Here is a 13,891-nt window from a genome sequence, read left to right as displayed (position 1 = left end):
GGTTTATATAGAAACGGTAATCGTATAAACTTCGAATGGGGCTCATTGGATTGGTAATCAGAAGTTGTAGTGCCCTTTTTAAGATTCAGAGTGATCGGAGGATGGATACCCTCCCACACCTCGTATTTTCCCTAAATGCCACTTATAAGAATTTTGAGATGAATATTTGTTGTCGTAATTTCGAAAAAAGGCTATTCGATTGGAAATGGAAGGGGCCAGTGCCCCTTTTAATAGTCAAAAGTATTTGGAGTGGAATTAATCCCCCTCACACGCCCACCATTTCTACAAACACATCCAATAAAAAATTGTGACGATAGCCATTTTGTTCAGCGTAGTTAAAAGGTACGGAAATTATGTCTTTGAGGATGATAACCCCACCCCTCCCCGCCACCCAATGGTTATAAGTTATGCCCTGGAGGCAAATAAGGTTCTTATAAAAAGGGTTGTCGTATAAACTTTGGAGGGACTCACTGAATTGATTATCAGAAGTTCTAGCACCCTTTTTAAGATTCAAAGTGATAATAGTCAAAAGTGATTGGAGGGCAACAAGCCCCCCCCCCACGCCAATCAATTCCCAAAACACATTTAATCAAAATTTTGAGATAGCCATATGTTCAGCGTAGCTGAAAGGTCTGAAAATAATATCTTTGAGGATGACACCCCCCCCCCCCCCGATCCCTCAGCACAACAACTATAAGTTTTGCCTCGAGGGCATATAAGGTTTTAATGGAAAAGTTGGTCGTATAAACACCGACGAAGGTTCATTATAATGGAAATCAGATATTTTAGTTTCCTTTTTAATAGTCATAGTGATCGGGGGCAGCCCCCCTTCCTAAGTTTGATTTTCCACAAATACATCCGATAGAAATTTTTGAGATGGCAATGTGTTCAAAAATAGTCCAAAGACCATATAATAAGGCCTTTGGGGTGGACAGAATCCCTCAGAGTCTGGGGATAAAGGTTTTAAGTTATGCCCCGGGGGTATATAAGGTTTTATGGAAGAGGTGGTCGTGTGAACTTTAGAAGAGGCTCATTTTATTTGAAATGTATAGTTCTGGCTCTCTTTTAAAAGTCAAATATGGTGGAGAGCAACTAGCCCCCCCTCCCTCCTCCGTGACATCCTCATTTCCCAAAACACATTCAATTGAAATTGTGCGATAGCCATTTTGTTACCAATAGTCCAAAAACCATATGTCAATGTCTTTAGGGTGGACATAATCCCATAGAGTCTATGGGCAAGGATTGTAAGTTATGCCCAGGGCACATTGGCAAGGTTTTTATGGAACGGGTAGTTGTATAAACTTTGGATCGCATGGAACTTATTGGATTGGAAGTTTGAAGTTTCAGTGCACTTTTTAAGAGTCAAAAGTAAATCGAGGGACGTCACCCCTCCCCCTCCCCCCAAGCCTATCATTTCCCAAAACGTATCCGATTGAAATTTTAAGAGAGCTATTTATCATTATCAATAAATAGATGAAACACAAAGAAATAGAAATTACAATAAATAGCCGAGTCAAACTTCAAACGAGCAAAAACTAACATGAGTAGGGCTGATAACCCCCTTGCCTTTTCAAGACCAGAACACAAATTCCGCTTTACTGAAAACAAAACACGTTTGAAATATTTTCACTTTTCTTACTTTCATAAAGAAAAAATCATCAAAACTTTAAGGAATAAATATCAATAGGTTATATTTCAATACAACTGACTATCCACGGTCATTTTTTTTCTTTTTTTCAATAAAGCGCAAACTGTGTTCTGGTCTTGAGAAGGCAGGGTTATCAGCATTACACATGTTATTTTTGCTCGTTTGGAGTTTGACTCGGATATTTATTGTAATTTCTGTTCGTTTTGAGTTTCATCTATTGATAATGATTTGTGGTAGTTTTACGCTTTGAAGATTATTTTACTTTATTTTTGCTTATTTTTGGCTTAATGGAGCTCTTTACTTTTCTTTAAAAAACTTATTTTGTTGAATTTTTTTAATTAATTTAAATCAAAGGCGTATATGAGTTTTAGAACTGTATGAACTTAAGCCTTAATTGACTTCCCTTGAATATCTTTCTCTCTCTCCCACTACCCGACTTTCAGCCGAAAATAACGCTTGTTGGACACTTGTAAATCAAAACATTGGGCCGGTGTAAACCAAACCGATTAGTAATTTTTTCATAAATCAACAATTAGTACACTAAGTTCAATTAATTTTGTTCAACTAAGTTCAAATATGTTCACATGATAGACTATAACCAAATATGTGAGATTACAAACAACACGGAATGGATCTTCATTTTGATTTTTCGACGATTTGCTTACGGCCTTTTAACACTAGCTTCAAAACGGTTCACGTTTTTATCTATTCCATCAGCAGGTGCAAGGCTTTGCTTCAAAAGTTATGGCTAAGAACTATGATGGTTCGTTTAAACATTTCGGAAATCCATGCGGAAATCCGTCCGTTTCTGTTCGAACTATGGCTAAAATAACGCTGCGTTTTAAGGCAAAAATTTCAAATTATTATTATTGCAACAGCGTGGCCTAGAGTCAAAGGGATGAAAGAACTTATTGGTAGCCATATGGTGGCTATCCGCTGTAGCTATCATCAAAACATCAAGAAGGGTATTATGTTCTTACCGTCTTCTGAAAGCTGTTGAGCAATAGAGAGCCAAATGACACCGTTTTTCTTAGTTTTCTTATAGCCTGTGTGCGCAGGATCATACAAGCTGGGGTAGCCTTGAATCAAAGTTATAAAATCGTGTAGTTTTTGATAATCCATATTCATGGTTTTATTCATTTAAAAACCTTGCCAAGATTCCGTCCTGATTTGACCAAAACGTTGCGGAAAGGTAGAGATTTTTTCTAGCACGAAAACGGACGGAATTTCTGCACGGATTGCTAAATCTGCATGAATATCCGCAATGTGTAAACGAACCATGGCTAAATTTTTTTATGGTGCAGCTTAGGGTGACACACCGGCGAACACTTAACACATGTCGCTTTAATAATTCGGCCAATTATCACGCCTCATGATAAGCGGACAAAACTTAAAATTTGAAAAAAATTTCGAATTTGGAACCAATTCAAAATTTTAGGATGTCTGTTCTGCTCACTACTTATTTTAGGCACCTAATTCAATGGCCTCGTACAACCTTTGCTTCGTTTTTTTTTTGGGGGGGGGGGCTGTGCAGCTGATTAACACATTTACAAAGAATTTCCAGTCCATTCAAAATGTATATTTTAACCCTTAATCTTTATGCATTTAATGTGTTTGTGGGGGGGGGGAAACCTCTCCCCTCAGATGAAAAATCAAAAGTATTTAGACTAATTTTATAGCAATTTTGTGTAATAATCGACCACCGGCTCTTTAGCTAGGAAAACTCTCGATAGTAATTCATTTACTGTTTTCCAGTGTATGATACTTCACTTGAGGACGCAGTTGCAAGTGATACTTCGGGTGACTTTAGAAATCTTTTGGTTGCTCTTGTTCAAGGATCAAGAAAAGAAGGTCATTTTGTTGATGAAGATTCCGCTCGTGCTGATGCTATTACACTCTATGAAGCGGGTAAATTTGAAACCTAATTGCACTTTATTTTTTTATATATATATTATTAATCACAACTATTTGACATACACCAGATTATATTTTAAAAACTTTTTTCCAAAACAATGAAAATCATATACAGAATTTTGGATATTTAAGCTGTCAAAGATGTTGCTTTATTTTGTATGATAATCTTAGCATGTTTCCTGCTCTTATAAATGAAACTTGTGCTATTTGTCTAAGTCTTTTTTTTTGGCATACGAAAGGCAATATTTAGAGCTTGTAATTTCTGCATATTAGATCAATTTTATTTCAAAAATTTATAGTATTTGTCCCAGCGTTTCTCACTTATGACTTTTTGTGAACTATTATACCTTTTTTTTATTTTTCTCATAAGTTTATACACGAATATATTACGTATTCTCGTTATTTTTATATTTCCTAAAGGAACATCTTTGACTTGCATTAATTTTTCTTCATTTTCAGTTTTACTGCATTATTATTAGTATCAATTTATTGTTCTTCTTCTTTTTTATTTGAGTCGTCCATAATATTCAAAAACGTATCAGAATGTTTAAAGTGGATAAGTGACTATTTAGTTTTTTTGCCATCAATTTTTGTGCTTTTTGTATTGATTTATATAATCTATATTAAAAAGTTAAATAATGAATATTTAAACGATAGATAAAAACTAACGGTAAAAAAAAAATGAATGAAAGTTTCGTCCCTTTTATTTTGAATATCTTAAAATTTCGGCATTGCATTTAAACCAGTGATTCCCAAAAGGGTCCAGATGGACTCCTAGGGGTCCATGTGAGACTCAAAGGGGGTCTACATTTGCGTGGTGAAAAAAGGGGTCCATAATTTATAAGCAGGGGTCCACAAAAATACATCTGGTTCGGATAGTGATGATATAAATTTTTGGCTTGACTTCACCTATTGATGTCGGCAGACAATATTTGAAAAAGCACAGCAACTCTTACTCATAAAAATAGTAATTGTAATTTATGGTGTCATCCAACAACAACACCTAGTAGCAAGAAATTTGAGTGATAGGAAAGGTGCGTGTTTAAAAAGATTTTATTCAATCTTTGAGTCAGTTTTAGAGTTTTTGGAAAGTATAGATCCAGATTTAAAAGAATACCACATCAATTCGAAAGCAGAGATGGAATATTTGACAGTTTTGTTCAAAAAATTTAATGGTATTAACTTACAATTACAAGGGGGAAGCCTAAATAAAAAAAAAACAAAGGGTGTAATTTTAGCTTTTCTTGGATATTTGAAATATATGAATTGGAAGAAATTTTCCTAGTTTTCAAACTTGTCACAGGTAGATTGCCTTGATGAGGATATTCAGAGATATGTTAAATGTTTAATTGCCCTGCTTGATGACCTCAAAATCCAATTTGAAGATATTTTGACAATGGAAATACTACCATGAATCTTAAATTCATTTGATGGAATGGAAATGGAAAATGCGTTGCTACAAGAGGACCTCGAACTTAGCACTAATTAGGATCTGAAGGTGGAATTTAAAAGATGGTATCAAATATTTTGGCTGCATGCAGAGATACCCTAAAAATATCCTGGAATGTTGGGAATTTCAATAAAGCTTTTGATAGCATTTCCCTCGTCATATATTATCAAAAGAAGTTTTAGTTTTGTTGTAAACCTTTTAACAAAAAAAAGAACCAGATTGAATATCACAGAACGCCAAGATTTGTAGTTATTTCTAACAAAACGTAAGCCAAATACTGATAATTTGCTGTCAGTCCATCAAGTGCATTCCTGTCATTCAAATTATCATTATTTGTGATTATTTGTCACTATTTCGTCATTATTTTGTGATTGTCATTGCAGAAGTTACATTGCGTTATTGATGTTTAATTTTAATTATATTATAATTGTTATCATGTTACAATGTAATATGGAAGCAATAATGATAAATAGTGTAATAATTAAGTATTTGAATAAATACAACACAATAAAATATACTATTTCTTCCTATTTTTGTCATTCCAAATGAGAAGTTTTCTAAATAACATAAGCGAGAATTGATTAGTTTCTTTTGCTATGAGTAGATGTAAAAAAAGCAAAGTTGGTTGAAATCCCCTTATTTACTAGCCAACTTCACTTTTTAGACAGTCACGGCAAACTCCATTAATTAGTTAATGTTTTAACTTTTTAAAATATTAGTTTAAAATATTACTTTAAAATAACTAATTTTTAATTTAAAATAAATAATTTACTAATTAGTTTAAAATAACTAATTAGTTAATTAATTATTGATTAGCAATCAATGTTCACTTTCTTTTTCGAAAACTTTTAGTTTGTGATTGGAACTCAGCTGCGACAAATATTTCCGTAATTAGTTCTAATCTTCACATTTTTTGTCCAGTTTTTGGAATGTGGTAGAAAGTTAGCAACAGGGGTCCACAATAACTAGCGAAATTTCGTAAGAGGTCTAAGTGACAAAAAAGTTTGGGAACCCTCTGATTTAAACCCTCTGATAATAGGATGAGAGTAGTCACTGTTTTGATCCGAATTGCCGTTGTTAACAAACTTGAGAATCATCATCGATGCGTAGTTTTTATTTTGTAATACAAACAAGTCATGCTCAAGTTTCAAAAAGCCATGTAGAAGAAATTCATGCTCAAGTTTCTTTTACTCCTTCTGTAAGTTCAGACTTTAATCCTGTAACGACAAGGCAAATTGCGTGGAACATTATGCCTTGACAAGCTCGAAGGTGCCACTATTTTAAGCTGCTAAAAAAAAATTGTTAAGAAAGTTCTGGCTTATTTTAAGTTATTTCTTTTTTTTTCTTTTATCTTTTTTGCACAAGATTTGTTTAACTCTATTTAACTATTTAATTTATTCAATCTATTTGATTTCAATTTTTGTATTCTATACAATTTTTGCTCTATATGAGTAAGTGACTTTTTTTTCCCTGAGAGACTGACTCGTAAGTCTTCCCCCTTTGGAGGATTCTTTCGAAAACTAGTGTAGTGTGTCATTATCATTGTGTGTGTATTTGATAATACATGAATCTTATTTTAAAAATAGTGGTATGCTGTTTTCCAATAAAATACAAAAATAAACTTGAATGTTACACACTTTGATTGTAATCTAAATTGAAAAACAAAAATAAGGTATTTGTCTCACAGTTGTATTAAAGTGGCATGTTGTTTTTTGGGGGGAGTGGAGAATTTGATCAAATCAAAATCGCAACATTGCTTTATAATATTTTCATTTAAATTTTTTTTCGTGTTTTTTCTTTCTTTCTCAAAATGCTCAAAAATTAATTTTTAGTTGTTTTTTTTTCTTTTCCTGGGAGGTTCAAACTGCTAAGAAATTAGACGTTTGCTTCACAACTCATTTCCAAATCAGAGGAAAAAGCCGCTTTTCTTTTAATTTTACAAAAATTCGGTAAAAAAAAATCCTTTTTTTCAAGGATGGGGTGGATTTAAGTCCCACGAGCATTTACTCAAATTCTTATTTCCCAAGTAATTAGTCATTTAAATTTTAGGTGAAGGATCTTGGGGCACTGACGAGTCCGACTTCATTAAAATTATGTGCCGGAGCAGCTATCCCCATCTAAACGAAGTACAAAGGCAATATAAAGAAATGACTGGGAACTCTTTGAAGAAAGCCGTCGAAAGGGAGTTTTCTGGCCACATCCAAAAAGGCCTGTGTGCTATCTGTAAGTAAGGACTTTCTAAAATATTAGGCCAGTGAGTTAATGTATGTGGTTGGCCTGCTAAGGAAGAACATTGAAATTGCAACGTTATACACTTTGAAATGAACATAATTTTTGCCTTTCCTGATAATAAGGATTATACTCAATTCATTCTGGAATTCTCTGGGCTTTATCAATCGGCCGTTCTGCCTTTGACCAGTTATTTTAGTTATTTAGTTACTTAGTTATATTAGCCGTTGGATTAGTTATAAGCAATAATTTTAAAAACGTTTCAGTTTTGTTTCTTCTCTAATTCAAGTTGTCTATCTTAAGCATATCAAACTTTTACTTGTCTCTAAACACTGGTGATACGCCTTTTTAAAATATTTATGGTATTAAAGACCATCTTGATGCTGCCAAGATAAAATGGAGTTATCTAAAAAAAAAAATAAACACCATTTTATGAATGTGAGAAAAATTTATCTTTTTTTTGAAAAGTTTGATTTTAATATATGTCTTGATACGAACTGACCAATTTATTCCCTTCTATGAAGTGATCTCAAAGTTTCTTTCATCCCAGAAAAAAGGAGACATCTGTACTACCCATGGAAAATGTAATTTTCCTTTTTGTTTAAGATGGGGGACTATGACCTTTTAGTTATGGATTTTTGACAATAGTCATTTCAATTTGTAATTTAAAAACAGCAGTTGATTTTTATTTCGATTTCATATCATTTTGAGATGTCTTAGGCTCTTCCCGGAAATTCTTTAAAATTTCTTCTTATAATATAGAACAATGGTATTACAGGAAGTTGGAGCGAAATAATTATTCCCAGAGAGCGCTGCTTGGGAAATATTTTTAACAATGCAGCTTCTTTAAGAATCCGCCTTACGAATTTCAGCTCCTGTGGGCTATGGTTTGCCCTGTGCTAGGTTGCAGCTGCTGATACAGTTGTAACAATTCACAGAAATATGGGAAGCGGGCATTAATATATTTGTCATTTATAGGGAGGCAATTTTTTGTTTCATCCATTAAAAAAATTGTTATTTTCAGTGAAAACACAAAAAAAATACATTTTTTAAATTTAGTGGGCTGGGCAGCCCTCCCTCCCCCCCCCCATTAACGCCACTCTACTGCTACAAACTTAATGTTAGCAGGTTTTGATATTCACCCAAAGCAACTGACAAACCAGTTAGTCAAATAGAAGAAAGATTCAGTTTCGTTTGTTGCTTCTGTTTATGACAGAAAACTTCTGTGTGCGCATGCTCTCCAAAATTATTAATAAATTATGAATTCAAGATACCAATAAAGGCATTTTCAAAGACTAGGGGGATTTTCAAAGACCTCGTTGCCCACTCATTGGTACCCCTGTTGCTTGATAAGAAATGTGTTTGATTGGAGTGAAGCCACCATAAGAACGTCACTGTCAAGGTTAAATATCGCATCTTGCATTTTCAGGCTTCTGGGATCATTGTCAAAACCCATTTGCTAAGTTGTCCTCATGAAAAGGATTTTCAGAGCATTTCAGAATTGTCAAAAACCATTGGCCTGTCTGTTCTTAAAAGGGATCATTAAGGCAATGTAGGTCAGGGGATGGAAATGTGATTGAACATACATTTCCCTGTTTATCCTCTCTTTCAGAACAGCTTAACAAAAATTTTTTGCAATTATCTCGAATGTGCTAAAATGTCAGATACGATCTTTAGACGTGATAGTGACAATAAGTATTTGAATTTATTGTTATAGTGGCTTGTGCCAAAAATGAGCAAAAATATTACGCTGAGCGAATTTACAAGTCAATGGCGGGATTTGGCACAAGAGAAAAACCTTTGATAAGAATGATTGTGAGCCGTTCAGAGATTGATCTAGGAGATGTGAAGCAAGAATTTATGAAAAAATATGAGAAGTCTTTAGAAGAGGCAGTTGAAGTAAGTTTTTCAATCTTTTCAATTAGAATTCTTATTTCAATTTTCAATTTCTTTCTGATTAAATAGTTTTTTGTCATTGTGAGCTGCAGAAATACTATTTTTATGGAAATTGGTATTTTTTGTAAACCATCTTGATGAAGTACTTTAACTTCAGCGTAAAGAGCAGAGTGTTGAAAATAGTGAAGGTCCCAGTCATTTTAGGATAATCCTACTCTGTTGCTTAAATCAAACAGACCTAAATGAGCCCTTTCATTCTAGTGCTACTGTAATACAAAATAGAGACTTTAAAGTAAAATGCATGGACCTGAATTGGCCCAGACCTCTTCAAAAATATAAAAATGTTTCTAAGCATGGTATTTAAAAAAATCATTATGTAAGAAAGTTTCTTTTTTAAATAAAAGAAAAGAGCGATAACAAAACTTAAAACAAATATATTTTGTACTGTATGAAGGAGGCTGCCCACCTCCCAGACTGAATACTCCAACACAAGAGCAACAGGCACAAAGTTAAATCAATAACACAAATGAAGATTAGATTCCCGAATTTCAATAACCGAAAGTGTGCTTTAATCCTATTGGTTTAATCCTGTGGAGTATTTTCATTAACCATTCAGAAAAAGAATACAAATAATCCCTTCTTTTTCATACCTGAATGGTTTTCCTGTCTTCCTGTGTATTGCTTAAAACCAATATGAAGAACAAAAAAGTTAAATTTGACTTGATCGGTTTCTGTAGAATTTCTTCGTTTTTTTTTTACACAAGCATGTGTGTGTCGGTGGTTCACTAGCTTTCCTAGAATGTATCGAATAAGCTGTTGAAGATTAGGTCAGTTCAAAAGTTGAGGAATTAGAAAGGGTGATGAGATACAGGAAGATTAAGAAAGATTATTATTATTTTTAAAGGCTATTCTTATTATCTAATACGGAAATTTTTGGCCAAGATTCTCTCTTTAGAATCAGTGTAAGTCGGTTGCTATTATTATTATTCTTTTTTCTTTTACACTATTCCTTATAATTTTCTTTTATACTATTCTTTCTTCTTTTTACTTCTGTCTAACATTGCTTATAATGTTCTACGAATTTATGACATTTAAGCCAAATTGAAAATTAGCTTTGTACGACATGTTCCTGGATTAAAAAAAGAAGACTAAATCTGAATTTGTCCGTTATGGTATAAGGAATTTTAATAGAAAGTTCCCGATACACTTCCTCGCAAAATTGTGCGACCCTTTCTATCGGTAATTAGGCTCATTAGGTATAAGCAGATTCACATTTTTACACTCAATTATTATGTTGTGTAAGAGCTGTTTTATATTAGAAAAGAAAAATAGTATTAGACTTGCCTGAATGTGTTTAAATGCGAACATCTGGTAGATTTGTACCCGGTCTTAAAAAGCCGAATATACGCATTAAACGAAATAGAAAAAAAATAATCACATTAAAAAAACTATCTATTATTGGTTTTAAGATACTAAGAAATTACTTGTATGTAAATAATAATTACCTATTTTTTCAGAACGATACTTCTGGTGACTTCAAAAGAATGCTTTTGGTCTTGCTCTAAATGCCCCACGGAAGAAATTATTGCTGCTGTTCTGGATTTGTTTAACCTTTATGCTGGATGTGCTATTAGAAAATAAAAAAATTTCTGAATTTTTTCAATCTTTTGGGATTACGGAGGCTTAATAGTACAGATAGAGAAGGGCATTGGGGGAAAAAGTTGTCCCTAGAAACTCTAAAAATTACCTTCAATTATTATTTTATATCATGATGACAATGTGTGACTCCTTGCTCAGATTTTTTCTGCATAGTTACGCGTCATTGGAGGTAACATTATAGTTACATCCTGGTATGTTCGGAAGTAGGACGGTACTTTTAAACACAAAAACTGCTTTAGTATAGGTTGTAGAAGCAACAGGTAAGTTCATAGGACTAATTAGGTCCCATATTTTCCTACCTTGTGTCCCCAAACTCTCTTAATCTGAAATATTACTCCCCAGACATCAGAGGGGAAGCCATGTTTTACAGCAACGGGGCAATGGCAGTTTTTGTCTTCCTAGGTCAACTTCTGCAGCTACTTTAGAACAAAAAGAATAATGTTTCTTAAATTGTGTAAAGTAAAGCAGGGTTCACAAATCTAAGGAGATTCCAGCTCCTTACTTGGTTTATGTCGATCTCTAAAACTGTTTAACAAAAGTGTGTTTTTAAAGTAAAGTGCACAACACTCGGCCTCGACAGAGTCCGTTGATTTTGAATTGAAGTTATCAAGTATTTTGCAGTAGGTTGCATATGGTTGCATCAAGACATGGCTAATTGTAGACAGAGAAAAGCCAAGACAGAGAAGTTCAAGTAATTGAGAGGCAAACGTTTAAATGGCTGGGGCTGCACGGTTGCACAACAAAGTGTGGTGCACAACACTCCTGGGAGTTCTAAATGCCTCACTCCATTTTATCCAATGACCAAACTATTTAACAAATGATTATGAGTTTTTATTTCTGTAGTTATTAAAGTTATAAAATAAACAGTCTTTCGTTGCTCTTATACAAACTAAGCTATATACGAAATAAGTAGAGCACAATCCCTTTCTGATTTACGAAAACTACGCTAGTCCTACTCTAGAAAAGAATAAGTAAAAATAATTGAAAAAGGGTGGAGAAAAAAAAAATTAAATTAAATTATCCAAAAATCAAAATTGATCTTACACTTCCTTTGAAGGCACCAACGAATGATACTTTTTAGCTTACCTAGACAAAGCACTCCAGTCAGATGATTGAAATATAGTCTGAGTGATGGACTGAAAGGAAATCGAGTGCAATCAGAATTATCAAGAATGTATACAGAATGATCAGAGACAAGAGATGAACTAGTTCTGAGGGCAGCAGGAACACCACCTTGAAATGGAAGAAAAACAAAAGACACACAAAAATAAGTGTCTTCAAGTCCAGCAATGGCTTATTACCGTGATTCTCAACACGGGGTGCTTGCCCCACTAGTGGGACATAGTAATATTTTGGTGGGTCATGGCAAGGGCCTGCACCCTTTGACTGACTGTAACTTGAGCCTTAATTTAAAAAAAAAACATATCTTTCATGTGAATGACTTCGCATAAACATGCATTTAAAGAGGTAAAAAGATAAATGATTTTGCAATAAATACATTATACTAAGTCAAGGGCCTTTTAAACTTCTTTCAGGTGAGTCTACGCAAAATCTTGAATAACAGAATATAAATATCACAAGGGAGGCATTAGGACTCTAGCAATGTCTAGGTGGGGTAAGGGCCAAAATGGGTTGGAATTACTGGCTTATTATGAGATGTTCCCTGCTTTGTCATATAACCTAGAAAGCGGTATCAGAAGGATGAAAATTTGACATCTTTTTTGACAAATTTTACATAGCAGGGCAATAAAAAGCAAATGAGTGAATTTAAAAATGAAGATTTTTAGAATCAACCAAGAAAAAATATGTTTGAGCATTCTCTGAATTCCAAGATTCCTTGGTAATTTCATTTTAATTAAAAGGATAAGATGCCTAAAGGAGAGATTCTCAACGAGAAGATTAGGCCTACCAATGAACCAGACCAACCAATCTACTGAGAGAAATCGTTGTTAAAATGAATTTCCAAAGTTGGGGGAAAGCCTAAAAAATTCAGGGTACAATTTTTCATCTATAACCATATCTCTTATCTTTATTTTGATATGATCATCTATTTAAATTTTGTTTGTTTTGGGTCCCGTTTAGTCATTGACAGTAATAGCTGTTTGTTTTAGGCTTGAATTATTAATTTTCAAAATTACTCGTTGATTTGTTACTCTTTTCGTTCCTTTGAAGAACTTTATCTTAAAACGTTGGTTAAAAATTAATCCTGTTCGTTTTTTAACTCACATTGTTTTATGGGATAGCTGTAAAAATATTTGTATAGCTCTAGGATTGTAATTTAAACTCTATGAAAAGTTTTAAAATTTAGTCAAAATATTCGATTAGATGCAATTTGCCACAGTAACATTTGAATAATGTTTTACTATGAAAATCGGGCAGGACAGAGATAATGGTTCAACTATATTGGTTAAAAATCCGTGTAATTGTTCGTCATCTATAGGGCTGAAACAACCCTGAGCCTCATACTGAACATACCCTACAATGTACACTTATATTAATCAGCTATTTCATTAGACGTAATTTAAAAAAACGGGTATTTCAAAGAAAAGTAAAGAACCACACTTTCGGCTCATCAAAGAAAAGATGAGCCGAAATAGAGTAGAATAACAATTAAAACTTACAACACACAGATATCACTATCAGTGAACAAATATGATGCAAACTAACAGAAATTACGACAAATAATTAAGTAACACTTAAAGCGAAAATAAATCACCATAAACAAGAATAGTGCTCTTTATGCTTTCTAGAGCGTCATTTGATATTTGCTGAAAACTAAATAAAAAAAACAATTTAAAAATAAAAGTATAAATGATGCTACTGTTGTAACGATTACATTTCTTAAGCCACATTGAAATGCCATAACGTTGTTTGCTAGTATCCGTCGATGGCAGTTCATATTTTTTGGATTTTGTGCAAGTCGCGGATATTGGTGAATGACTCGCTCTATGGTTGTTAGGTATTTGGTTTTAATTCTTATAATTTTTGGCTTTTATTGAATTTTATTCATCTTTTAATTTTTTGGTTTTTCCATTGGTTGTTTTTTTTTCACATTAACTTTCCTTGTTTGTTTTGTTGGTTTTTCTTCGGCACTT

At 33.4% G+C, this 13,891-nt stretch overlaps 1 protein-coding gene across 1 annotated transcript in view; it reads left to right on the top strand.

Annotated features, from left to right (window-relative positions):
- LOC148946556 (annexin B9-like) overlaps positions 1–10,793 on the top strand; it is a 41,735-nt gene extending 30,942 nt beyond the window's left edge. Inside the window, exons 4-7 of the mRNA XM_089097441.1 lie at positions 3,404–3,556; positions 7,062–7,235; positions 8,959–9,140; positions 10,655–10,793. Of these exons, the coding sequence (XP_088953567.1) occupies positions 3,404–3,556; positions 7,062–7,235; positions 8,959–9,140; positions 10,655–10,702 (557 nt within the window). The 3' untranslated portion in view covers positions 10,703–10,793. The remainder of the gene's footprint in view (positions 1–3,403; positions 3,557–7,061; positions 7,236–8,958; positions 9,141–10,654) is intronic.
- Positions 10,794–13,891: the final 3,098 nt, after the last annotated feature.

Source organism: Artemia sp. Qi Xiang Cuo, chromosome 11 (assembly GCF_049724085.1).
Source record: "Artemia sp. Qi Xiang Cuo chromosome 11, ASM4972408v1, whole genome shotgun sequence".
Lineage (NCBI taxonomy): Eukaryota > Metazoa > Arthropoda > Branchiopoda > Anostraca > Artemiidae > Artemia > Artemia sp. Qi Xiang Cuo.
This window is presented reverse-complemented; position numbering and strand designations above follow the sequence as displayed.